Source organism: Loxodonta africana, chromosome 5 (assembly GCF_030014295.1).
Source record: "Loxodonta africana isolate mLoxAfr1 chromosome 5, mLoxAfr1.hap2, whole genome shotgun sequence".
NCBI lineage: Eukaryota > Metazoa > Chordata > Mammalia > Proboscidea > Elephantidae > Loxodonta > Loxodonta africana.
The window spans coordinates 108,102,859-108,128,389 of NC_087346.1; the positions used below are offsets into that span (position 1 = coordinate 108,102,859).

Sequence of the window (25,531 nt, forward strand, 5' to 3'; positions counted from 1 at the left end):
CTTCCCATCCCCTTTTTTCCTAACTAATTGTATGGCTTTGAGAAAGTCATTCAACCTCTCTGATTCTCAATTTTTTCTTTTGTAAAATGGAATCTCATTAGATTTCTTCACAGGGTTATTGTACAAAGAAGAGATAGTACAGAAAGGCACAAAGTAGTGAGTAAGTACAGTTAAGACCCAAACACACGAGGTATGGTAATTATTATTTGCATTTAACCATTCTCTTAGCTTCATCTCTGGTTTGATTGCCTGTCCTAATATTCAGGTCTCAGCTGCACTGTCACCTCCTCAGAGAAGCCTCTGCCATCATCTCCCTGTCACTTTCAATCCCATCACCCTGCTTCATTTTAGTCAAGACATTTCTCCCATGTGAAACGGTATCATTTTTTGCTTGCTTGTTGATTATTTATTGTCTTTCTCCTCACACTGGAATAAAAGCTCCTTGAGGGCTGACCCTTGTTTTGTATTCCTCAGGCCTGTAACAGCTCTTGGTACATGGTGGACACTCACATTTTTGAGAAGTCAGGGTAGCAATGGCTAAGTGTGTAGACTCCAGCAGAGGACTACCTGGATTTGAATCCCAGCTTCTCAATTTCCTAGTTGGGCTCCCTTAAATACTCCTTCTCCTAAAAAACAAAAACAAAAACCCAAACCCCAAACAAATCTGATGCCCTAGAGTCTATTCCAACTCACGGCAAACTTGTGTGTTACAGAGCAGACCTGCCCCATAGGGTTTTCTTGGCTGCAATCTTTATGGAAGCAGATCACCAAGGCTTTTCTTCTATGGGGTCACTAACCTGTTGCCCTGAAGTGGATTTGGACTCACAGCAACCCTGTAGAACAGCGTAGAACTACCCCATAAAATTTCCAAGGCTGTAATCTTTACAAAGCTTGACTGTCACATCTTTCTCCCAAGGAGTGGCTGGTGTGTTGGACCCTAGCAGCCTAGCTCCTAACCACTGTGCGACCAGGGCTCCTTTATGGTGCCACTAGGGGGGCTCAAATCACCAACCTTTCAGTTAGTGAACCATAAAAAAAAAAAAAAAAAAAAAAACCCATTGCCACAGAGTTGATTCTGACTCATAGAGACCCTATGGGACAGAGTAAAACTATTGCACAGGGTTTCCAAGGAGCAAACTGCTGACCTTTTGGTTAGCAGCCTGAGCTCTCAACCCCTGTGCCACGCTCAGTTAGTAGATGAGCACAAACCATTTGCACCGCCCTGGTACTTTATCTGGAAATCCTGGTGGCGTAGTGGTTAAGTGCTATCGCTGCTTCCAAGGGGTCAGCAGTTCGAATCTGCCAGATGCTCCTTGGAACCTCAATGGGGCAGTTCTACCCTGTCCTATAGGGTCGCTATGAGTCGGAATTGACTGAATGGCAGTGGGTTTGGTTTGGTTTGGTACTTTATCTAGGAAACTTTGGTGTTGTAGTGGTTAAGAGTTCCGCTGTTAACCAAAAGGTGGGCAGTTCAAATCCACTAGGCCCTCCTTGGAAACCCTGTGGGGCAGTTCTACTCTGTCCAGTAGGGTCACTATGAGTCGGAATCAACTTGACAGCAACGGGTTTGGTTTGTGGTTGTTTTTTTTCTTTTTGGTACCTTACCTTAGGCAAGTTATTTAACTTCTGTCTCAGTTTCGCCGTATGCAAAAACAGGGATTCTAACAATATCTACTGTAGAGAATTGCTGAGTTAATATATGTAAAGTACTTACAAGCGCCTGGCACATAGTAAGTTTTATACATATAAATGTTGGTTACTACTCTTCAATGAGTGAATAAAGTAATACATTAATAACAAGCACATGTGACCCTATAAGCGGATCAGATACGCTCCGTTGCCCAGGTTTGAAAGTAAAATGACTTATTCTTTTGGTAAAATTGTTGCTTCGCTCCACTGCACCGGTCCGGCCTGCCACTGCTTTACGGAAAGGAAGGTGCGGTTCCTAATTCCAACAGGGCCTCCAGCCACCTACAGGTGGCATTGCTCGGGGTTCTCCCGGGTCGGGGAAGCCCGAACCCTCGCGCATTGGTTCTCCTAGAATAGGAAGCTCAGAACCAGGGAGGTCCAGCGCCGCGCGGTGGAACAAAAGAGACGCACTCGCTGACTTCCGCGACGCCTTGACCGGAAGGCGGTAGCTGAGACCCGGCGTCCGACCTGCCTGACTGGGCGGGGGAGCCTCGAAACCGTCGCTGGCCCTCAGAAGCCCGGCGCCGAGGGCCGCAGTGAGGCGGGGCTAGACCGGCTTTGGGGGCGGGGTGATTTTTTAGGGGCGGAGCTATGGGGGCGGGGCCGGCGGGCTCCCGGCTCTGGACGCTCCGACCCGGCGGCTCTGGCTGGACTTAATACCCTGCGGAGCTGGGTGCAGCTGGCGCGCTCCAGACAGGTAAGGGTTCCTTGCGCCAGCCAGGGCGGCCTTAGGCGGGGGGTAGGGTTCTGCAGGACTCCGGGTGGGGAAGGGTCAGGATGGGGACGCCCTCGGCGAGAGGTCACTTTCACATGCCGCAAGACTGACCCTCTTGGAACGGAGGAGGATTTTCTCCCTTCCTGGCCCCGGTGAAGGAGCCCTGTTAGCGCAGTGGTTAAGCACTCCGCCGCTAACCGAAAGATCCACGGTTGGAACTCACCAGCCGCTCTGCGGGAGAAAGATGTGGCAAACTGTTTCCGTAAAGTTTACAGCCTTGGAAACCCTATGGGGCAGTTCTGCCCAGTCCTATAGGGTTGCTGTGAAAGGAATAGACTGGACGGCAACGGGTTTGTTTTTTTTGGTTTGGGCCCCAGCGAGCGCGGACGTGCCGTGTCAGGTGAGGGACCCTGTCGTCCCTTGGTTCAGGAAGAAAGAACAGGTGCGCGCCCCTGCGTGGCCGCGCCTTCCCGGCAGCTGCCGCCTCTCCACCTCCCAGGCACGGGCGCTCGGCTCCCTAAGAGCTCCCGCCCCTTTTCCCCTCGGGTCCCAGGGCCAAGGCCGTCTCGGTAGCATGTTCAGCGTTGGGTTCACTTAACCGGCTGTGCAGCAGAGTTGATCCCTCTTCTCAACTTGGGTGCCAGCTTGGTCTTCACTGAAACCCAGCAAAATCGAAGAAGTTCCACAGTTGCACGTGTCAGAGTGCCTCACCCCACCAAGCGCGTCTTTTTTTCTGGGCACTTGTTTTTGAATCTTGAAAAACTGAGCTTAGCGCATCCATGAATTGAAAAAACTAGGGCCTTGACCCTAGTGTGCGCGCGTTCCCTCCTATCCTAAATTTCCTTCTGAGTTATTTACCCCCTATGGAAGAATAATACGTTGCTGTGTACCAGGTTTGGAAACAACCTGATCTAGTGCTATTCTTCAGAAAACTATAATGTTTGATTAGAAGGGTTGATTTCAGTGGTGACTTGGTACAACAGAAAGGCTGGTGGTTAAGTGGGTTTGAACGTTGCCCAGCATACTTAAGCATTTTGTGCACATGCCGTGTGTTTTTCCAGTGAGTGCCCGTTTTCCTCAAGAAATTCTGAGAATTTACTCCGTCTTAGAAGATTCTCCCGTAAAGAACTGGGGAGAAAACAATATAAAACAGCGGGTTTCCCAAAACAGTACTGGGGTTTAACAGGCTAGTTTGTGACAGTGGTAGCTCCTTGGCTCACAAAAAATCATACGGAATGCCGTGGTTCATATGGGGGAAAAAGAATATATGTGTTACCTTCTCCTTATTTACTTGAAAGTATTTTTTCAGTTTAGTTACATTTCAGTGCTAAAGAATCTTGTGCTTTCCCTATACTCGAATTAACCTAATCTTATGTTAATAATCTTGATTCTTCCCGTTTGTGGAACTGTATAGGGCAAGTTTTGTAAACACATGCAAATCAGCATTATGCTTTAGTTGACAATACCTTTGCCCCACATAAGCCCTTATACTACAATTTTCAAATCTTTCCAAATAGGAGGGATCCCTGATGATGTAGTGGTTAAGAGCTGGTTAAGAGCTACAGCTACTAACCAAAAGGTCGGCAGTTGGAATCTACGGGGTGCTCCTTAGAAGCCCTGTGGGGGCAGTTCTACTCTGTTCTGTAGGGTAGGTATGAGTCGGAATTGACTCGAAGGAAGTGTGTTTTGGTTTTTTGGTCCCAGATAGGAGACAATATTATGTATAGTCTAGCCTTTTCAATCTGTTTACCTAATTATACTGTATCTAGAAAATCGTCATGTTTCCTCAGCAGCTAGTTCCTCTAGGACAAGGGCTGTGTTTTATCAGACTGTGGTGATCAGAGAATGGCTACCTTTGCTCTCTTAAGTTGACCTTTGACAGGGTGGTTGGAGAGGTTGTGGGCAGTATGTGGCCCACTTTTATGCTTGGAGAAGAATTGCTGGTCTCCTTGCCCTGCTTAACTCACCTCCGCCCCCCTGACCCACACCCACACCCCCCCACACACACCCTGAGGGTATCCACACACACACACACACGCACACACACACACGCACACACACACACACACGCTTTGGGTCTCCAACCACACCTTTCCCTACAGGCTGACCGAGTTGGTGCCTCTCCTCTCCACCCCAGCTCTTCTGGTTCTTTGGCTTCTACCCCACTCCACCTGACTCCACCCCTCCTGGGATTCCCACCTCCAGGGGGAATTACCTTATTGCCCAGGGTAGGGAGACTTGGTCACAGACTTGGCAGGGGTGCTAACCTTCACCTGGTGCTGGATCCCCTATGGATCCTTGGTAAATGTCTGCTGATGGCAGTGTCACTTGTTTCAGAGCCCCTAAAATGCTCTTTTCTTGTCCAGTCTGTATGTGCAAAGTGCAGGGGCCTTGGTTGGATTGAGGTTGTAAATTGGGCATTCTAGTCTGATACAGTCTGATAAGAAAGGAGTGAAACTGGCCCCTGGTCACTGGAAATTGTAAAATTACCCGGTACCATATGCTTATGCCTTGAGAATTGCTTTGGGGGAAAAAAACCCCTGAGGAAAGAGGCTTGATAGTTGCCTCCATCTCCAAATTCTCTTATTGCCTTTTTGTCTCAGTCCTAACTCAACCAGTTCTTTCTTAGATTGGATTATAATTGTTCATTTAAGTGGTCCAACCTAATGGAGAAATGAACAGTGAGTTTAGTAAGTCTGGATTTTTATTTGAGAATTTGAAGTTCTGTTCTACATTTTTCTCTCTATCAGGATCCATCTACTGTGGTCCTGATCAGAACATACGGTACTGGTAGCCAGACACCACCTAGTTTTCTGGTCTCAGGGTAGAGGAGGGTATTGTTCATGTGGGTAATTTGTCCTGTAGACCGGTTCCTTCTCTGAATCTTGGGTTTCCTTCTTTTTCTTTTGCTCCGGTTTAGTAGGGACCAATAGCTGTATCTTAGTTGGCCTCTCCCAGACTTTTAAAACCCTGGGTGGTGCTCACCGGACTAGGATATAGAACATAAACTTTACAAACTATGTTCTGCCAGTTGACCGAGTTTTTCCATGAGACTATGACTCTAAATCTTCAAACCAAGAAAACGAATCCCATGAGGTGATTGGTTATGTGACCTTTATTTGTTTATATCTATTTTTATATATCTGCATATACACATGTATGAATTTTGCTTGTTGTTGTTGCAAAATTTTATATAAGATAGCATTTATGTGTGTGTGTGTGTATATAGCCTAGTGGCTGCAGGTACCTTGGTAAAGCTGTGCCCACCTCTCTCACATACGGTGCTGCCTTTTCCATCGCCATAAATAAAAAATGATTACCGTCTAGAGAATGAATGCCCCTCTCATTTCCTCCAACCCCACCCCTGGTAACCACGAATGAACTCATTCGTCTCTGTATATATAGCTATTCTTGTGATTTTATAAAAAGTGAGATCATACAACATTTGTCCTTTTGTGATTTTTGTTTCATTCAGCATAAAGTCCTCTAGGTTCATCCATGTTCCAGGATGTTTCAGGAACTCATTTTTCTTTTTCTTTATGGCTACAACTTGTATCTTTGTTTTGTTGGAGGACATCCTCCAATATCTTCCTGGAAAAGGAAGCATGGGAGTTCTATTTTTTGACTGAAAATACATATTTTCCACTGACTAGATTGATAGTTTGGAAACCCTGGTGGCATAGTGGTTAAGTGCCACGTCTGCTAACCAAAAAGTCAGCAGTTCGAATCTGCCAGGTGCTCCTTGGAAACTCTATGGGGCAGTCCTACTCTGCCCTAAAAGGTTGCTATGAGTTGGAATCGACTCGACGGCACTGGGTTTGGTTTTTTTTTTTTTAATTGATAGTTTGGGTGAGTATAGAATTCTATGATGGAAATTACTTCCTTTAGAACTTTGAAGGCAGTGCTTCATTCATTACTTTCTGGCTTGTGGTCTTGGTGTTGAGAAATTCAAAGCTATTCTGATTCCTCATTTTTTTCTTGGTAACCTGTGTACCCTCTTTTGTCCCCTCTGGAAGTTTATAGAAGTTTTTCTTTGCTTCCAAAATTATGAAATTTTGTATGCTGTGCCTGGGTGTGGGTTTGTTTTCATCTGTTGTACTGGGCTTTTTGAATTTGGAAACTTACCTTCTTCAGTTAGGGAAAATTTCTTGAATTATCTCACTGGTAATTTCCTCCTCTCTATTTTCTGTGATGTGTCTTTTAGCAACTCTTATTGTTCAGATAGTGAATATCTTGGACTGGGCCTTGAATTTTCTTTTCTAATTTCTGTCTCTTTATTTCTTCGTTCCACTTTTCAGGAGGTAGTTTTCAACTTTATCATCCAACCTGCTCATTGAGTTTTTCATTAATGTAATCATCTTTTTAATATTTCAAATTAAAAGCCCTCTTTTGCTCTCTGTATACATATGCAGAAAGGAGCCCTGGTGCCAAAATGGTTAGGCTGCTAACTGAAAGGTCAATGGTTTAAGCCCACCAACTGCTCCGTGGGAGAAAGATGTGGCAGTCTGCTTCCCTAAAAATATTTACAGCCTCGGAAACCCTATGAACAGTTCTATTCTTTCCAATAGGGTCGCTATGAGTCGGAATCAAGTCGACAGCAATGGGTTTTGGTTTGAGTATACATATGTGTATATATACATATATTTGTGTATGTGTGTGTCTGTTTCTTTCTTGTTTTTGTTTTATGGTTTCAGTGTCTTCTCTTATCTCCCTGAGAAGCTTACTGATAATTTTGGAGGAAATTTTCTCCTTCCTACACAGACTCAGTTTCCCCCAAGTTGATTTTTCTGTTCATTTGTTTGAGTCTCTATCTTTCATGTTAGAGGCTTTCCTTGTATTTCTGATGCCTCTAGTTTTCTGCTCACGTTTAGTGAGGGATTAAAAGCTGAAAGTGTGGGTGGCCTTGTTGGTTGGGAACTCTACTGTAGGGTGATCTGATTGGGCCCTTTATTTGGGGAACCTCTGATATCATTATGTTTAGGTGTTTCCTCTTGGACAGGTTGGAGTCCTCAGAGGAGCTTTCTCCAATCTCTTTCCTGGAGAGTGAGGGAGATCCTGTCTGTCAGTCAGCTTGGAGTACCAAGGAGAGAGGAAGGCTGGAAATCTTAGCATCCAGTATGCAGATGTTCACATAACTTCACCTTGCTGTTTTCAGGAAAATACCCCCCCCCTCAGCTGTGCCTAATATGCCCCAATCCAAAGATCCTCTGTTTTATGCTCTCCAGGAAGGGGAAAAATTTCCAGATTTTTTGCCGGAGAGGAGAAAGGGCAGTCACCCAACTGCTGGGAGTGACTGAAGGAATCTGGGGGATCCAACTACTTTTTGAAGAGACTTTCAACCAGTCCCTCAACCAGAGGTTCCTGTTGCCTTCAGCCTTTTGGAGATTTTTTTTTTTTTTTTTATGGTCTATGGTTTCTTGGCTCCCCTCACTCTACCAGCTTTGGGTTTGGTTTTCACAGGTTTGCTAAGTCATTTACTACTGGTGCATATTCTTAGCGTGTTGCTGTTGTCTACTCACTCATTCTCTCCATCCTTGTGGTTTATACATTAAAGAAAAAAAAACTCTCTTTACTGTCATTCTAGTGGGCTTTTAGAAAGGAGAGAAAGTAGAGGTTTTTCTTCAGTCTGCTATGAATGCCTGGAATCTAGATTTCTTTTTTTAATTTTTATTGTGCTTTAAGTGAAAGTTTACAAATCGTGTCAGTCTCTCATGCAAAAATTTATATACACCTGGCTATATACTCCTAATTGCTCTCCCCCTAATGAGACAGCACACTCCATCCTTCCACTCTCTCTTCTCATGTCCATTTGGCCAGCTTCTGACCCCCTCTGCCTTCTCATCTCCCCTCCAGACAGGAGTTGCCAACACAGTCTCATGTGTTTACTTGATCCAAGAAGCTCATTCTTCACCAGTATCATTTTCTATCCAATTGTCCCGTCCAATCCCTGTCTGAATGGAATCTAGATTTCTTAACCACCCTCTACCAGAGACTGGAAACCCTGGTGGCGTAGTGATTAAGAGCTATGGCTGCTAACCAAAAAGTCAGCAGTTCGAATCCACCAGGTGTTCCTTCGAAACTGTATGGGGCAGTTCTACTCTGTCGTACAGGGTCACTATGAGTTGGAACCAACTCAGTGGCAACGGGTTTAGTTTTTCATTTTTACCAGAGATTAACTTGATGTGCTGCTATTTTCCTTGCCTTTACCCACAGTAAACATTTTCTAACCAGTCCTGACATATGTTCTCACCAAGTCCAGTTCGGACCTTAGATTCAGTCATGGATTGAATTGTGTCCTCCCAAAATATCTGTCAACTTTGTTAGGCTGTGATTCCTAATATTGTGTGATTGTCCACCATTTTTCATCTGATATGATTTTCCTATGTATTGTAAATCCTATTTCTGTGATGTTAACGACGCAGGATTAGAGGCAGTTAATGAGGCAGGACTCAGTCTACAAGATTAGGTTGTGTCCTAAGTCAATCTCTTTTGATATATAAAAGAGAAAAGCAAGCAGAGACACAGAGGGACCTCATACCACCAAGAAACAAGAGCCAGAAGAATAGCCCGACCTTTGGACCCGGGGTCACTGTGCTGAGAAGCTCCTTGACTGGCGAAGATTGATGACAGGACCTTCCCCCAGAGCCGACAGAGAGAGAAAGCCTTCCCCTGGAGCTGGTGCCCTGAATTTGGACTTCTAGCTCCCTAGACTGTGAGACAATAAATTTCTGTTTGTTAAAGTCATCCACGTGTGGTATTGCTGTTATAGCAGCACTAGATGACTAAGATTCCTTTTTATAACATTCTAAGCATCCATTACCAATTGATCACAGTTGTCATGGGAGGCAAAACTTATTCCCTACTAAACTAGCTAAGGTGGCTAAAGCCTAGTTTGGGTGGTACATAGTTTACTGGGTACACAGCCCCCGTTCCTATTTCTCAAATTCACTTTGTCTTAGGAGGATTTGTTTTGTCACCTTGGCTTCTGAAAGTTTTACCTTTTGGTGAAGTCCAACTTCCGTAAGTCTAATATTATTCTAATCTGCAAGATGGGCCCAGTGTCACAGGTGGCCATATGACCTCAGTGGAAGTTGCCATTATTTCCTTTTGGAGGCCAGTTTATCACACATTTGCCTTACCAGCAGCAGTGTCTTCTCTTCCTGTTTCCAAACTTGTTCCCTTCTTGGAATGAGTATCAAGTTCCTGTTACTGGTTGGTGTCAGTAGAGATGACTGATATACCCTGCTCCTCTGCAGATGGTCACAGTTTTCCCAATACCATTTTTCCAGTTGAGTCATTCCCCAGGCTCCCTTAAAATCGTGTGACATTCTAGAATTCTCTCCCAATAGTTACAACATCAGTATTACTTTACGCTTACACACAGAAGACTAATCACAAGAATCAACTTCCACCCATTGTTCCCAAACCATCTTACCTGCACAGAGAAAGCAAAACTCTGTATTTCCATGATGGTGGCTATGCATTGAGAAGAAAGAAAACAGTGCTGCAAATGGCTATCGTAGAGCTGGTGTAGCAGTGGCTTGTTTTCTGGAGAATGATAGCAACGGAAAGGTGGTTAGAAAATGCTTATTCAGCTGTAATCTACTAGGTAACGTTATGAGCCAAGCTTGGCCAATGGGAATACCTGTAGTGCTCTTTCCCCTCGTTGTGCTTCCTCAGGCAGCCTTTCCTTTTCTAAATGGAACCTTTGAAGTCATTATAACCTCTCTTTCCATGAGGAATAGTTTTTTTCTACTGTGTTAGATGCTTCATGTAGATTCTTTTTGTTTTCTCAGCTGGATTGTAAACTTTCCTAGGGAAAAACACAGCACCTAATAAATACTGAGATCAACGTACAGCATAAATTTCTCAGGTAATTCTAGACATTTTGAAATTAAGAAAAAAAAAAAAGAAGATATTTGGTCATAATTATCCAACTTGTGGACAATAGACTAAGCTCATTATTTTCTTGACTAAATATTCAGTTTATTTTGGCTATATAGACTGAATCATAGAGCATCCAATTTCAGTTTTTCGAAGTGCATTGTTTCTCATATTATTTAGAAATATTCCTCACTGAAAACATTCTTGAAAGGTGTCTTAGTTATCTAGTGCTGCTGTAACAGAAATACCACAAGTGGATTGCTTTAACGAAGAGAAGTTTATTCTCTCACAGTCCAGTAGGCTAGAAGTCTGAATTAAGGATGCTGGCTCCAGGGGAAAGTTTTCTCTCTCTGTCAGCTTTGGAGGAAGGTCCTTGTCATCTGTCTCCCCTTGGTCTGGGACCATCTCAGCACGGGAACCTCAGGTCCAAAGGATGCTTTCTGCTCCCAGCAGCTGCTTTCTTGGTGGTATGAGGTCCCCAACTCTGTCCTTGCTTCCCTTTCCTTTTATCTCTTGAGAGAGAAAGGGTGGTGCAGGCCACACCCCAGGGAAACTTCCTTTACATTGAATCAGGGATGTGACCTGGTAAGGGTATTACAATCCCACCCTAATTCTCTTTAACATAAAATTACAATCACAAAATGGAGGACAACCACAGAATACTGGGACTCATGGCCTAACCAAGTTGATACACACATTTTTGGGGGGACATAATTCAGTTCAAGACAAAAGGTCAACGTATATTTCTAGTATTTTCCACCCATGTATTTCTTCTGAGCATAGTGTTGTGATCATCTTGGTTTTTATGGCTTTGTACAAAGAATTGCTTTTGGAGGAGGGAGGGAAGAATGTGCCAATTAAGTGGTCTAGTCCAGTAGGTTTTGGGTTTCTAGAAAGGAGACCTCTGTTTATATATATATATATATATAAAACATATATGTGTGTGTGTGTTTTCCTTTTGTAAACTGCATATCATTTGTTTTTCAAAGTGAAAAGTTTTGGAAACACCCATGGAATATTAAAATACCAGAATTTAAATGTTCATGTACTGTATGAGGTGCTTATAGTGCAAACTCCCTGTCAAATATACTTCTCTCTTTATCTTTTGTTTTTGTGAAGTTCCAACCCGATTTAATAGGAACAAGTTTTAACTTTTTCTCTTTACCCTGCATAGAATTCCAGCAGTGTCTGTTCTTGTACTGTTTCCTTAGAAACTCGTTATGTTGTTATGTGCCCCCAAGTGTTACGTTTCAGCCATAACTTGTGGGATCTCCACATAACCACTCAGAAAATGAAATTAAGGCTTTTTTTGTTTCCTACAAAGGAGTGATTTCGAGGTTTATTTTTATGCAAATAATATCTAAGTATGTAGTAAGGCTTGTTTTTACTATTGGGATTATTTTTGTTTCATAGAAGGCAGATGGCTTTCTCATTTTCCTGCTTTGATTGACAAAAATGCTTGATTATTTGGTCATGAAGAGAAACAAATACAATTTAACTGATTTATCAATATTGTCAGATGTATAAATTTAGGTATGAATATTTTTTAATTTTTTAAAAGGATTTTTAATTTGTCACCCATTTAAACCAGTCTTAGAAGCATTGCATTGAAAAATTGTTTTCCACGGGTTCTGGAGTCTTAGCTGGAAGATTTTTTTTTCCTCAGAGCTGATGGCACATCCTCTTGCCTCCCTAGACCAAGAGGTGGCATCTCCTGTATGCTACCAAGGCTCTCAGACTCCTAAGGCTCCTTGGGCTCTCTCTGTAGTCATTTAAAAAAAAAAAAAAGTGGAGTTTTATATACCCGTTCTTAAAAAAAAATTTAAACGATACTGAAATGTACAAATTAAAAATAGCCCAAATCCACTCCAGAGAGAACTTTTTTGTGAATCCCCTCTCAGTCACCTCTGTCATCATTTTACCTTTGAAATATCTTTAGCAACTTTGCAGAAAATAATTACCCTAAAGAGCATTGTATGCAACTGTCTATGTGACTCTAAACTCCATAATCTTTGTTAATATGCATGTAATTATGATGTTACAGTTTATGCATAATGTTTTTTGGTTAACATTTCATATAGGCATTTTCTTGTAGAAGTGATGATCATTTTTAATAACTACATGGTATTCAGTCATGTTAGTATATAATGGTATTTTGAGTCATTCCCCAGATTGTTGGACATTTGGGACACTTTTCAACTTTTTAAAAGTGAGTAGTGTTGTCATTGCATTTTTTTCCCTTTAGGGGGATTGCTTCCTTGGGGAATATTTCTCAAAATACCACTCAGAGATTAAGGTTTTCTAGCTTCTATTAATCATTGAGGCACTTACTGATGAAGATCAAAGACTACAGCCTTCAGTATGGATTACAACTCAACATAAAGAAAACAAAAATCACAACTGGAAAAATAAGCAATATCATGATAAACAGAGAAAAGATTGCAGTTATCAGGGATTTCATTTTAATTGAATCCACAATCAATGCTCATGGAAGCAGCAGTCAAGAAGTCAAAAGATGCATTGCATTGGGCAGATCTGCCGCAAAAGACCTTTTTAAAGTGTTGAAAAGCAAAGATGTCACCTTGAGGACTAAGGTGCGCTTGACCCAAGGTGTTTTCAATGACCTCATATGCATGCCAAAGCTGTATAATGAATAAAGAAGACCAAAGAGGAATTGATGCCTTTGAATTGTGGCGTTAGCGAAGAATACTGAATATACCAATACTGAATATACCGTAGACTGCTAAAAGAATGAACAAATCTGTCTTGGAAGAAGTACAACCAGAATGCTGGTTGGAAGCAAGGATGGCGAGACTATATCTCACATAGTTTGGACATGTTGTCAGGAGGAATCCTTCCCTGGAGAAGGACATGATGCTTGGTAAAGTGGAGGGTCAGTGAAAAGAGGAAGACCCTCAGTGAGATGGATTGACACAGTGGCTGCAACAATGGACTCAAGCAGGGCAACAATTGTGAGGATGGCACAGGACCGGGCATTGTTTCATTCTGTTGTACGTGGGGTCACTATGAGTTGGAACTGACTTGACGGCACCCAGCAACAACAAATCAATCATTGTCAGAAGGACTCAAAATAATAACTTAAAAAAGTTCGTAAGCTACCTGAAAAGTGTTGAACTGACAAATGTTGTGTTATAAATACTTTAACAACAGTAAAAAAAAAAAGGGGGGGGGGAAACCATCTCATCCGCTCGAGGAGTTATATAAAGTTTCCATTTTCCTTTTTTTTGATCTTTTAGATCAGCAGCCTCTCCTTTGTACAAGGAAGCACAGAAGGTGTAAGTGGAGCTATTGAGGCTATGTTCCGCATGCAGTTATAGTCAGATAAAGCTGGAGGACTTGACAAATCCATTTCAGAGGCTGTGTTCTTGCTAGTGATGTCTGTAGTCTCATTTCCTTTTTTAAAAAAAAATGATTTTATTAATTTTGTTGTTGAGAATATACATGCAAAACACACGCTAATTTAACTGATTCTACATGTACAATTTAGTGACATTGCTTACATTCTTCAAGTTTGGCAACCATTCTCTCCTTTTCTGAGTTGTTTCTCCCTCCATTAACATAAACTCACTGCCCTCTAAGCTTCCTATTTAATCTTTTGAGTTGCTGTTGTCAATTTGATCCCATATAGATAGCTCTTAAAACAGCATAATGATCAAGACAGACATTCGTTACTTACTAAGCTAAACTATTATTTGGTTTTAAGAAGTCTTCAAGGGATATTTTTGGTTTAAGGTGTAAAGATGATCTCAGGGCAATAATTTCAGGGATTCATCCACCCTCCATGGCTCCAGGAAGCCTGGATTCTATGAGAATTTGAACTTTTCTTCTGCATTTTCCCCCTTTTGATCAGGATAATCCTATGGAATCTTTGATCAAAATGTTCAGTAATAGTAGCCAGGCACCATCCTGCTCTTGTAATCTCATGGCAAAAGAGGCAGTTGTTCATGGAGGCAATTAATTAGCCATACATTCCATATCCTCCTATTCCCTAACTCTCCTTCCTCTGTTGCTTCAGGTGAATAGAGACCGATCGTGCCTTGGATGGCTCATTTTCTTTTACCAGATATATGGTGGGAAAAGTTTCCAGGGATCACTAACAAAAGGTGTAGAGTTTGTTATGATATCCGTGAAACTACATTTGACCTTTGTCCTTAGTCTAGGGTTCATTGACCTTCCTGTGAGCCAGAAAGGCATCATATGTCCTTAGGGAACTCCAGTCCTCATACCTATTTCCCCATTTTTAGACTGCATAAGTAAGCAGGGCCCAGCTGAATGAACAGGGCAACCAACAACATTAGAGAATTTTTTATTAACATAGTTTCTTGATAAAGAACAAGAGCAGAGTGAATTCCTATTCAGATTTTTCCTCTGACTTCTTTTTTGGACATCATATTCTAATGTTTAAAGCCCTGGAAAGCCTGAGCTGGATTTCTAAGTCAGCTATTAAGTGGAATTATGTTCCTGTGCCTCAAGTTTTCCATCTATTAAACAAAGCATAATGGCACATAATTAACAGTCCACTTCAGAAAGATTCATGGCCTAATGCTTATAAAGGACTTTGAGCTTTTCTCCGAGTGTTTTATATACATTCATGAATAATGACATGGCTTGCTCTGTTTGGCAAAGGGCACATGTATTATGCCTATTGTAAGATGAGAAAAGTGAGCCTCGTAGAGGGTAATAGCTTGCTGAGAATTAGAAGGTAAATTTAACTTACCGTTAGTGGAATTTTTCTTGGACTTTGTGGAGCAGTGTAATCTAAAATAATTTCTGCATGAGTATGCATGTGTAGGGAAAGTGGATTTCATAGTTTTTAGCAAACATAACCTTTTGGGGGGTTAGACTACTCCTTTGTAAGGGAGAATCATATTTGATGAATCCACTATAGTTCTTAAAAAGCATTAAATAAATATGGAAGCCAGGGATAACCTATGATTTTCAAAGCAATTTTGAAAAGACTCCACATCAAAAGCTATTAAATAAATTGAGTCAGAGTGCGGTTGGGAGAAATGTTTTTAAAATCAGGAATAGGGAGGGGACTGAGAGACAGAACAAAGATCAGGAACCAATGGCCATTTCTGAGGATACGGATGTGACTAAACTAGTCTAATGATATATTTTTAAATTAAAGATGCATAAGAGGTAGTACACAGTGAAAACTGCAAGTTTATAGTCAACAGTGACTCTACTGGGACACTAAAAAGCCAAGCTGCTGATTTTAAATTTATGTAAAATGGCAAGAAATTGGTTATGAATGAATCCATCTGTGCATGCAGAATATTGAGATTCCAGTTTTTGGCTCAAGAAATTGATTTAGGAATTATTTTAAACTCTTGCCTGAAAACATTCAATAAGTGTATGATTTGGAACTAAAATGCTAACTAAATCTTGACTGTTTTCATAAATAATTCAGAAACGCCGTCTTACCTGTTTTCATGATACTTCAGCATATGAAATAGTTTCTGCCTTTTTCATTAGTGTCCCTTAAAGACATAATGGACTTAGAGCAATAAATAAATTTATCAGTTAAATAGAAGATGGAGTAAAACTCTCCACCCAACTCTTCAGTTTAGAAAAATAAATGCTGAAGAGACACATGCACCATCTTGTTCCATGATATTCTAAGTTAAATGATACAAGGGAAACCATTCATTTTCACTGGGATGGTTAGGGTTGTGTGTCAGCTTGGCTGGGCTGTAATCTTCAGTGGTTTGGCAGTTATGGTATAGTTTGGTAGTTATATGATGATGTAATCACTTCCATAATGAGATCTGATATAATGTAACCATTTCCATGATGAGATCTATTTTGAGCAATCATTTGAAAGGGAGTTGTCTTATTCGTCTAGTGCTGCTGTAACAGAAATACCCACAAGTGGATGGTCTTAACAAAGAGAAATTAATTTTCTCACAGCCTAGTAGGTTACAAGTCCAAATTCAGGGTGTCGGCTCCAGGGAAAGGCTTTCTCTCTCTGTTGGCTCTGGAGGAAGGTCCTTGTCTTTAATCTTCCCCAGTCGAGGAAGCTTCTCAGGCGTAGGGACCCCATGTCCAGAGGACGCCCTCTGCTCCTGGTGCTGCTTTCTTGGTGGTATGAGGTCCCCAACTCTCTGCTTAGTTCCCTTTCCTATTACCTCTTGAGAGATACAAGGTGGTGCAGACCACACCCCAGGGAAACTCCCTTTACCTTGGATCAGGGAGGTGACCTGAGTGAGGATGGTGTTACAATCCCACCCTAATCCTTTTAACATAAAATTACAATCGTGAAATGGAGGACAATCACTCAATACTGGGAAGCATGGTTTAACCAAGTTGATACACACATTTTGGGGGGACATAATTCAGTCTATGACATTCTACCCTTTGGCCCCCCAAAAATCACATCCTTGCAACATGCAAAACATATTCACCCCATCATATCATAGCAAAAGTCTTAACTCCAAGTCCAAAATCCAAAAATTCCTCTTCATCTGTGAAACCTAGAATACAAGTTATCTGCTTCCAAGGGTACAATGGCAGAATAGGGACAAGCTAAACATTACTATTACAAATGGGAGAAACTGGAGGGAAAGAAGGTATAACAGGCACCAAGCAGGTCAGCAGAACACATTATATTAGCCCTCAAAGCTTTGAAAATAATCCTGTGTTCTCTGAGACAGTTTACACAATGGCCCTGCCCTCCAGACTCTACATATTGGCTACGCTCTCCGGATTTTGAGTGGAGGCCACTCAGCCCTGGGCTTCAACTCCGCCTTCTGGGCCCACTGGGACAGCAACTCTGCTCCCTTGGCTTTAGGCCCACAATTGTCTTAGTCCATCTGAGTGGCAGCTCTACCCTTAGAAACACCAGAGGCCATGGCTCTACCCTTTGAAATCCCTGAGGTCATGGCCATACCTTTTGACACTAAGGCAGCTCAGCTTCTTGTGTTGTCTCTTCAGCTTCTGCTTCCTGGTTTCTTGGCCTCTCAGCTCCTCGGGCCTCCCACCTGCATCTGCCCTGCTGGGGCAAGTGCTCCAAAGCTCTGTAGCTCCGCCGATAAGTGCGGAGAGGCACCCCAGTCTTCCAGGGAGCCTCCTGTACACAGGCACTTAGCTCTCTGGCTCTGTGGGCCAGCAAGCCTAATTCCATCGATAAGTGCCTAGAGACACCCCACTCCACCAGGAAGCCTCCTGCACACAGGCACTCAGCTCTCTCGCTCCACGGTCGGCTCTAGCACCGTCTTGTGCTGGGCTCCCGGTTCTGCTACACTTGGTTCTCTGCTGTTGCCGCTTCTCTTCCACTGCAGGTTTTCTGCTGCGCTGGTCCTCTGCCACTGTTGCAACTCTATTCAGTTTCAAAACCGCTCCCACATTTTAGGTATTTGTTAGAGCAGCACCCCACTCTCTCAGTGCCAAATTCTGTCTTAGTCATCTAGTGCTGCCGTAACAGAAATACCACAAGTGGATGGCCTTAACAAAGAGAAATTTATTTTCTCACAGTCTAGTAGGTTACAAGTCCAAATTCAGGGTGTCGGCTCCAGGGAAAGGCTTTCTCTCTCTGTTGGCACTGGAGGAAGGTCCTTGTCTTTAATCTTACCCCGTTCGAGGAGCTTCTCGGGTGCAGGGACCCCATGTCCAAAGGACGCCCTCTGTTCCTGGTGCTGCTTTCTTGGTGGTATGAGGTCCCCAACTCTCTGCTTGGTTCCCTTTCCTTTTATCTCTTGAGGGATAAAAGGTGGTGCAGACCACACCCCAGGGAAACTCCCTTTACCTTGGATCAGGGAGGTGACCTGAGTAAGGATGGTGTTACAATCCCACCCTAATCCTTTTAACATAAAATTACAATCATGAAATGGAAGACCACCACTCAATCCTGGGAAGCATGGCCTAACCAAGTTGATACACACATTTTGGGGGGACATAATTCAATCCATGACAGGAGTTTCCTTGGGGGTGTGGCCTGTATCCAATATAGGTGGACTTTCTGGCGAAGCTTGTTGGCTTTTGCTCGCTCTGGATCCTGCAGCTGGCCCCTGTTCATCTGACCTCCAGTTCTTGGGTCTGAGCTAGAAGCTTACCTGCCATCTGACCTTCTGATCTTGGATTCACCAGCACCTGACGCTATCTGAGTCAGGAGAAGCCTCTAGCCTGACCCAGGAACTTGGAACTTTCTAACCTCTACAACTGCGTGAGCCATTTCCTTTATATAAATCTCTCTATGTATGTATTTATACACTGCACTGGTTTTGCTTCTCTAGAGAACCCAACCTAAGACATTCATATTTTTTATTCCCCAATAATGATACCCCACTCCAATATTATTGAGCACATATGGTGTACCAGGCTCTATGCTAAGCTTTTTACATCGATTATCCCATTTAATTTAAGATTATTTTCATCATTTTGTAGATGAAGAGACTGAAGCTCAAGGAGGGTCTATAACACTGGGTAAATGGTAAGCGGTGGAGCAATGCACTCTGACTTCAGAGCTCCCTCCAAGAGCTCTACTGAGCTCTACTTACTAGGCTGTGTGCCTCTTCTCTTTCTTTCTTATTTTCCCTCCTGGTAAACAGAGTTGGGAAATCTAGAAGGAAATGTGAAGGTCTGCCTCAAACAAAACCAAAACAACCAGTTCCTCTGGGTACCACCCCAAACCCCTTAATCTTGTAGATCCTAAGTTGTCTTCATAGCAGCACTGACAAATAGAAATGTTCTGTGAGTCAGTGCAAATGGTTTGCACTCAGCTGCTAACCAAAACGTTGACAGTTCAAATCAACCCAGTGATGCTACAGAAGAAACACCTGGTGATCTACTTCCGTAAGATTAAAACAAAGCATTTTGCCATCAAGTTAATTTGGACTCATGGGGATACCTTATGTGTCAGAGTAGCACCGTGTTCCATCGAGTCTTCAATGGCTGCTTTTTTGAAAGTAGATGGCCAGCCCTTTCTTTTAAGGTGCCTATGGATGGACTTGAATGGGCCAGCCTTTTGGTTAGCAGCCGAATGCTTAACTGTTTGTATCACCCAGGGACTCTGTAAGATTACAGCCTGTGAAAGCCCTATGGAGTGCAGTTCTACTCTGACATACATGGGGTCGCCATTAGTGGGAATCGACTTGACAGCAGTGGGGTGAGGGGTGAGTGTGAGGCACATATGTAATTTAAAAATTTCTAGTAGCCACAAAAGTAAAAAGTAACAGGTGAAATTAATTTTAATAATATATATCATCTAGGCCAGTGCGGCACTGGGTTTGGTTTCGTGTTTTAGCCCAGTATGTAAAAATTATAATTTCAAGATATAACCTATAGAAAATTACTAATGAGATTATAGTTGACCCTCTGTATCCACGGGTTCTACATTCATAGATTCAACCAATCGTGCATTGAAAATATTTGGAAAAAAAAAAAGATTCGAGAAAATTCCAAAAACAAAGGAGCAATTAGCAAAGTATTGCCTGTGTTCTAAATGCCAACTCTGCTTTGCTGGTCGGCCCCTGATCTTCAGCCTGGGTGTCCCTAGGTGAGCTCTGTGCCCACTCGGGTGCCCACATGGTCCCACCACTTCCTTGAGTGGGAAGGGAATAGCCAGGAAAAACAAAGCCCTCTTTTTTACCCACATCCAACCCTGGTGGGAACCAGAACCTGCCAGAGCATGTGCGCATGCCCAGTGGACACCTCACAGTCTCCGCCCCAGCTCTAGCTTTATATGCAAATACTATGCCTTTTACATGAGGGGTGTGTTAGGTCTGTAGTGCTGCTATAACAGAAATACCACAAATGGATGGCTTTAACAAGCAGAAATTTTTTATCTCACGGTCCAGGAGGCCAGAAGTCCAAATTCAGGGTGCCAGTTCCCGGGGAATGCTTTCTTTCTCTGTTGGTTCTTGGGGGAAGGTCCTTATCATTGATCTCTCACTGGCCTAGGAGCTTCCCAGCACAGGGACCCTGGCCCCAAAAGATGTGCTCTGCTCCTGGTGCTTGTTTCTTGGTGACATGAGGTCACTATCTCTTTGCTCCCTTCTTTGTGGCATGAGGTTCCTATCTCTCTGCTCGATTCTTTTCCTTTTATCTCTTGTAATGTGGTTTAATGTAGTAGGTGATGCAGACCACACCCCAGGGAAACTCCTCTTAGTTTGGACCAGGACTGTGACCTGAATAAGGGTGTTGCATCCCATCGTAATCTTCTTTAACATAACCTAATCTTGCATCATTAACTACAGGCAGAGTTTAGGATTTACAACACATAGGAAAATTACATCAGATTGCAAAATGGAGGACAACCACATAATACTGGGAATCATGGCCTAGCCAAGTTGATACATATTTTGGGGGGACACAATTCAATCCATAACAAGGGGTTTGAGCATCTGTGGATTTTGGTATCCTGGTGGTCATGGAACTAACCCCCCACAGATACCGAGGGATAACTGTACTAGAAAAAATTCATGAGCTTGACAGGAGCACTGTAATATCTTATGCAATGTAATGGATAAAGTGAAATGCCCTACCAAAACAATGTGGTTGTGGTTAACAGAAAATATTTTATACTGTTTTAGTTTTAAATTAAAATTAAGAATTTAACTCTGCAGTTGTACTAGCTGCAGAAGGTACTGTCTGTCCCCAAAGGCCCAGGGACTCCCAGGTACTTTACCCCAACTTCTACCCCCTGGCCCCTCTCAGCCATCATTTCATTTTTCTTGCCTGTGTCCAGTGCTACCATGAACAGTTTCATAGGTTATACACTGTAAAATACAGTTATACACTGAGTCATTCACATGGTAGGCATACTAGATTTGTGTGTTTACTGCAACAGGTCTTTTGAAAGATGGAAGTAAAGTCTTTAAAGGAAGAGACATTTTTCCCTAATTCATGCAAAGGCATTTTTTGATGGTGGTGGTTCTTCTATGCCTTTCTAGCATTGCAAAAGTTGGACCCATTGCGTTGTTCTCTTGTATGCTCAGCACTGTCCTCCTGCCCACAGCTTGTGGCCGAAAGTACCAAAGCAGTCTCAGTCAACATTGAGTGTCACACAGCCAGTCACTCTTCATAGCAGTTTACCTTGAAGCCATGTGCATCTTATTCATAGTTTTATCCCTGGTGTCATTGGTGCTTAACACTTTTATGGATTTGAATTTTTATCTCAGTGTTGATTCGTGGGCCCCTGTATTGTGTCCTGAGTAGCCTTTACTGATACCTGACCCAGGGCTGATTTATCCAAATGCTGACAGGGCTCTCTGTTTCACAGAGTCGCAACTCACCCTTCATGTGGTGTCCTTGTTCTAATAATAATAACAATTGTCATTATCATTATTATTACTAATAATAAAAAAAATAATAGCTAGCATTTATTGAGCACTTACTTTGTATCAAGCATTGTGATTAGCAATTTATGTGCATTATTTTACTGAATCCTCACAAGCATCTCTAGGTGGTAGGTACTATTACTATCCTGATTTTACAATGAGGAAACTGAGGCGCTGAAAAGTAAAGTAATTTACCTGAGGTTGCACAGGTAGTGTCAAAGCTGAAATTTAAAACCAGTTCTGTCTGACTTCAAAGCCCTTCTATGCTTTAAGTACCAGGACTCGGCTTCCCCTTTTGGTATCTGGGCCTTGCTGACAAGTGACACACGGTAGTGGACATATATTATTTGTTTACCCAGACTTTCTTCCTTTGGGGAAACACTCTATCCCCAGTTTATGTGGTTTGGGTGGAATTTACACTAACCCTAGGTGAGGCATTTGACTCAGGTTTGGCCAGTCGGAGAAGTTCCTCTGCCTGGCTAAGTGATTGGTTCAAGGTTCAGCACATGACTCAAGTTGGCTGAATCAGGATCCTTTTCTGTTAGAGTTTAGGAAAGGACGCACTCTTTTCCTCTGGGATTTTTTTGCTGCTGGAGTGGTGTCACCTGGAGCTCCTGGTAGCCATCTTTCCCTGTTCCATGGAGGAAGCTATTTGCAGTAGGAGAGAATGAGGCCATCTTGCAGAGAGAAGTAGCACCAAGCAGTAGGGAGAGCACAGGCAGCATTTTTGAACTCCAGGACTCAGCAGTCTACTTACAAAAGATCACAGCCTTGAAAACCCTTTGGAGCAGTTCTACTCCGCACACATGGGGTCGGCATGAGTTGGAATCGACTCGACAGCAACTAACCACCACCACAACAGCAGACTGTGTACTATGTTCAGCTTGAGCTTTCCCTTTCAGGTCTACAAGCCCTGTCCTCGTGGAAGGAAGGAGCATACCCATATCCTCCCCTCTGCTCCTCTGTCCCCTCTACATGGCACAGCCCACACACATGGATCTGGGTGGGATAAGGGTTGTGCCATGAGTGTAGCATTAGAGAAATCTGTTCTTCATAGACATCTGCAAACTACTTGTCAACCTACTCTTTGAATGCTCATCAAAGACTGTCCAATGCATAACTCATCAGACCTCTGACACCATCTGCAACCTCAGCCATCTTAGGCCAGTGCCTTGCCTCTTATTCCCAGTTTCCTTGGCTACTAGCCTTTCTGATCAGCTGTCTTCTTATGTACTGTCAACCCCCCTATGATTCTGAACTTCCATCCTTCTGCTGGCTTCCTTCCCAAATCTTTCCAATGGCCCTCTGAGAGCATTGTTCTATTGTGACTCAACTCTTCCACACTCTAGCCACCTCAGAGAATGTGAACACTCTCTTCCCTACAGCTCTCTGTCCCTTAGCCTCCTGGCTTTTCTGTGGTGCTTCCAGGTCATCACATTTCTGCCCTCATGCAAAAACCCTTCCTTCTTTATGGTTCAAGCCCTTCATGCAAATACTTTCCCAGTCTCTTCTTTTGCCACCAATCCCTTGGTCATTCTCCTGATAGAGTCACCTGCTTTAAGGTCTTCTATCCCAACTCTGCCTGTCATTTCTGCATTCATATGTACAACCAGCCTTATATGTCTGACTTTGATAAATTGTGAAGTTGCCTTGGGGACAGAAAGGGAGTAGTTAATTGTGACAGGAGTGGAAAATAAAGGAGTCTTCATGAAGGAGATTACCTGTGATCAGGACCTGGAAAAATGAATAAGATTTCAACAGGTGGATAAAGAGGGAAGAATCAAGTAGAGAGAACAGCTTGAGCAAAGGCTTGGAGGTATGAAAAGGCCAGTTGTGTTTACTTGCTTGATCACTTGGAAATAAGTGGTGGAAAATGAAGAGGGGCCCAGATTGGATTGGACATGAGTATATTTACTTAAGGTTAAGGAATGACCCTAAATATGGTCCAAGCAAGAGAATGCAAGAGAAAGAGCAGCCTTTAACTATAAAAGGAGAGGAAGTACTTTGAAAAATTTTCAGGATTGGAATGATATTGTAAATGCCAAGATTAAAACTTTGTTGGCTTGATTCTAAAAGGGAAAGAGGAGCTATTAAAGCAGTTTAAGAAAGTTCATACTAAGGCTATGTGTATGTAGGTAGAAGAGAGAGTGGAAGAAGAGGTGGAAGGGTTTGCAGAGCATACTGGTTATGCAGGTGCAGAGAGCAGAGCAGGGCCACCAGGCAGGACATTGAGGCATTACCTGCTGCTTAGGAGATAGGAGAGATTGAGGCCCTGTCTGGTGATGGGAGATTTAAAGGGGCGGGGTACTGGGAGAAAGTGGTAGGCTACCTGAAAACGCTTTAAATGAGAATCAGACAGCTGCATACTAGATATGAATCAAATTACTTGGCTTTTTAATTATATATATAAAGAGTAAGATAACTTATTTATTTCATGATAGTGAAGATGACTTATGTAAGCTTAAGATGTTTCCCAAACTGTGTGTTTTATAGAGGGATGTTAATAAGGTTAAAGGGAAATACAGTTCTGGGATCAAATAAGATGGGGAAATGCCGCATTCTGTGTGGTTCACAGAGCCTATTCACATATTAAAGACTCTGGGTAAGGCAGACAAGAAACCAGTTGGATATTTTTTAACCCAGCTTTTCACAAATATATTTGTTTGTTGGTTCATTCATTCTTTTATTCATTCAACCATTCATTCAACCAGCATGCTATAAACACATAGTATGATATTATGTGTTGGGCACTGTGCTGGCTGCTGGTCCTACAGTAGAGAATAAAGCCAGCCAGCTAGTGCCTGTGCTCTTATGAGGTTGTAGTGTGATAAAAGCTTGTGTTATCATTTGACAGGTCCTAGTGTTCTGAGCCTGGAGCCCCAGTAGCATAGTGTTTAAGAGTTTGGCTGCTAACCAAAAGGGTCGCTGTGAGTTGGAATCAACTCAGTGGCAGTGGTTTTTTTTTTTTATTTTAGTGTTCTGAGAAACATTGGGAAATCTTGAGTTAAGGCGTTAGGTATTCCTGTTTGTGCTCTGGTAGGGGATTGTCCATTTCATCTGCCTGTCAGTCTGTCTCCATGTCTCTATCTTGTAACAACTCTTCCCCTTCTTTACAGAATGTTTCCTGTGCCTCTTGTCTTGGGCGTGGAGAGAGCTGATGAAAAGGTAATTTTCAGCCCATGGAGGCTAGTGAGTCGCCCAAGGTCACCCAGGTAGTTATTGGGAAAGCCAAGGCCAGAACCCAAATATTCTGGCTCCAGGCCCTGTGCTCAGTCCATTCTTGGGAGGAGGGGCAAATTAGAAATGCCTGAAAATTAAAAAATAAAAATAGGTAAACTCAACAGGTGGAGTGAGATTCTAGGGATTATGCCAATTTAATCTATAATAGTAAGACTGACTTCAGGTATCATCACTATCATCATCACCATCATTGTCATCACTAATGTTTAATTAGTAATTATTATGATCCAGGTACTGTGCTAAGTGCTTTATATATATTTTCTCATTTAATTCTTACAACAACTCTGGGAGGTAGGAACTCTTAGCCCATTTTATAGAGGAGGAAACTGAAGCTCAGAGAGGTGAGTAGCATGTCCATATTTACACAGCTACTAAAGAGCAGGGCTGAAGTTCCATCCTAGGTTGTTTATAGAATTCAAATTCTTAGCTTTTCTGCTATACCAGGTGACATGTTTTCTTTCTTTCCAGAGTTTTCTTTCAGATCAGTTTGCATTTTTTCCCTTCCTGTTTCAGCTTGCTAGCTCCTTCTTTATTAAAACCTGATCTCAGAAAGGATCTGTTATGGATTGAATTTTTTCCTCCAAAAATGTGTGTCAACTTGACTATGCCATGATTCTCAGTATTATGGGGTCCTTTTTGTGACCCTATGTAATTTTCCTATGTGTTATAAATCCTAACCTCTATGATGTTAATGAGGCAGGAT

At 42.5% G+C, this 25,531-nt stretch overlaps 1 protein-coding gene across 4 annotated transcripts in view; it reads left to right on the top strand.

Annotated features, from left to right (window-relative positions):
• The first annotated feature begins 2,281 nt into the window (after positions 1–2,281).
• The window catches only part of TEC (tec protein tyrosine kinase), a 144,278-nt gene continuing 121,028 nt past the window's right edge, over positions 2,282–25,531 (top strand). The window contains exon 1 of one of the 4 annotated variants that reach the window (XM_023555042.2): positions 2,282–2,386. Coding sequence is in view for 1 of the 4 variants with exons in the window: in XM_023555040.2 (XP_023410808.1) it covers positions 24,706–24,753 (48 nt within the window). In the remaining 3 variants the exon portion in view is untranslated. Of the gene's footprint in view, positions 2,387–11,232; positions 24,754–25,531 lie in introns of those variants that run through there. The other 3 variants (XM_023555040.2, XM_023555041.2, XM_003415866.3) reach the window with 3 other exon arrangements.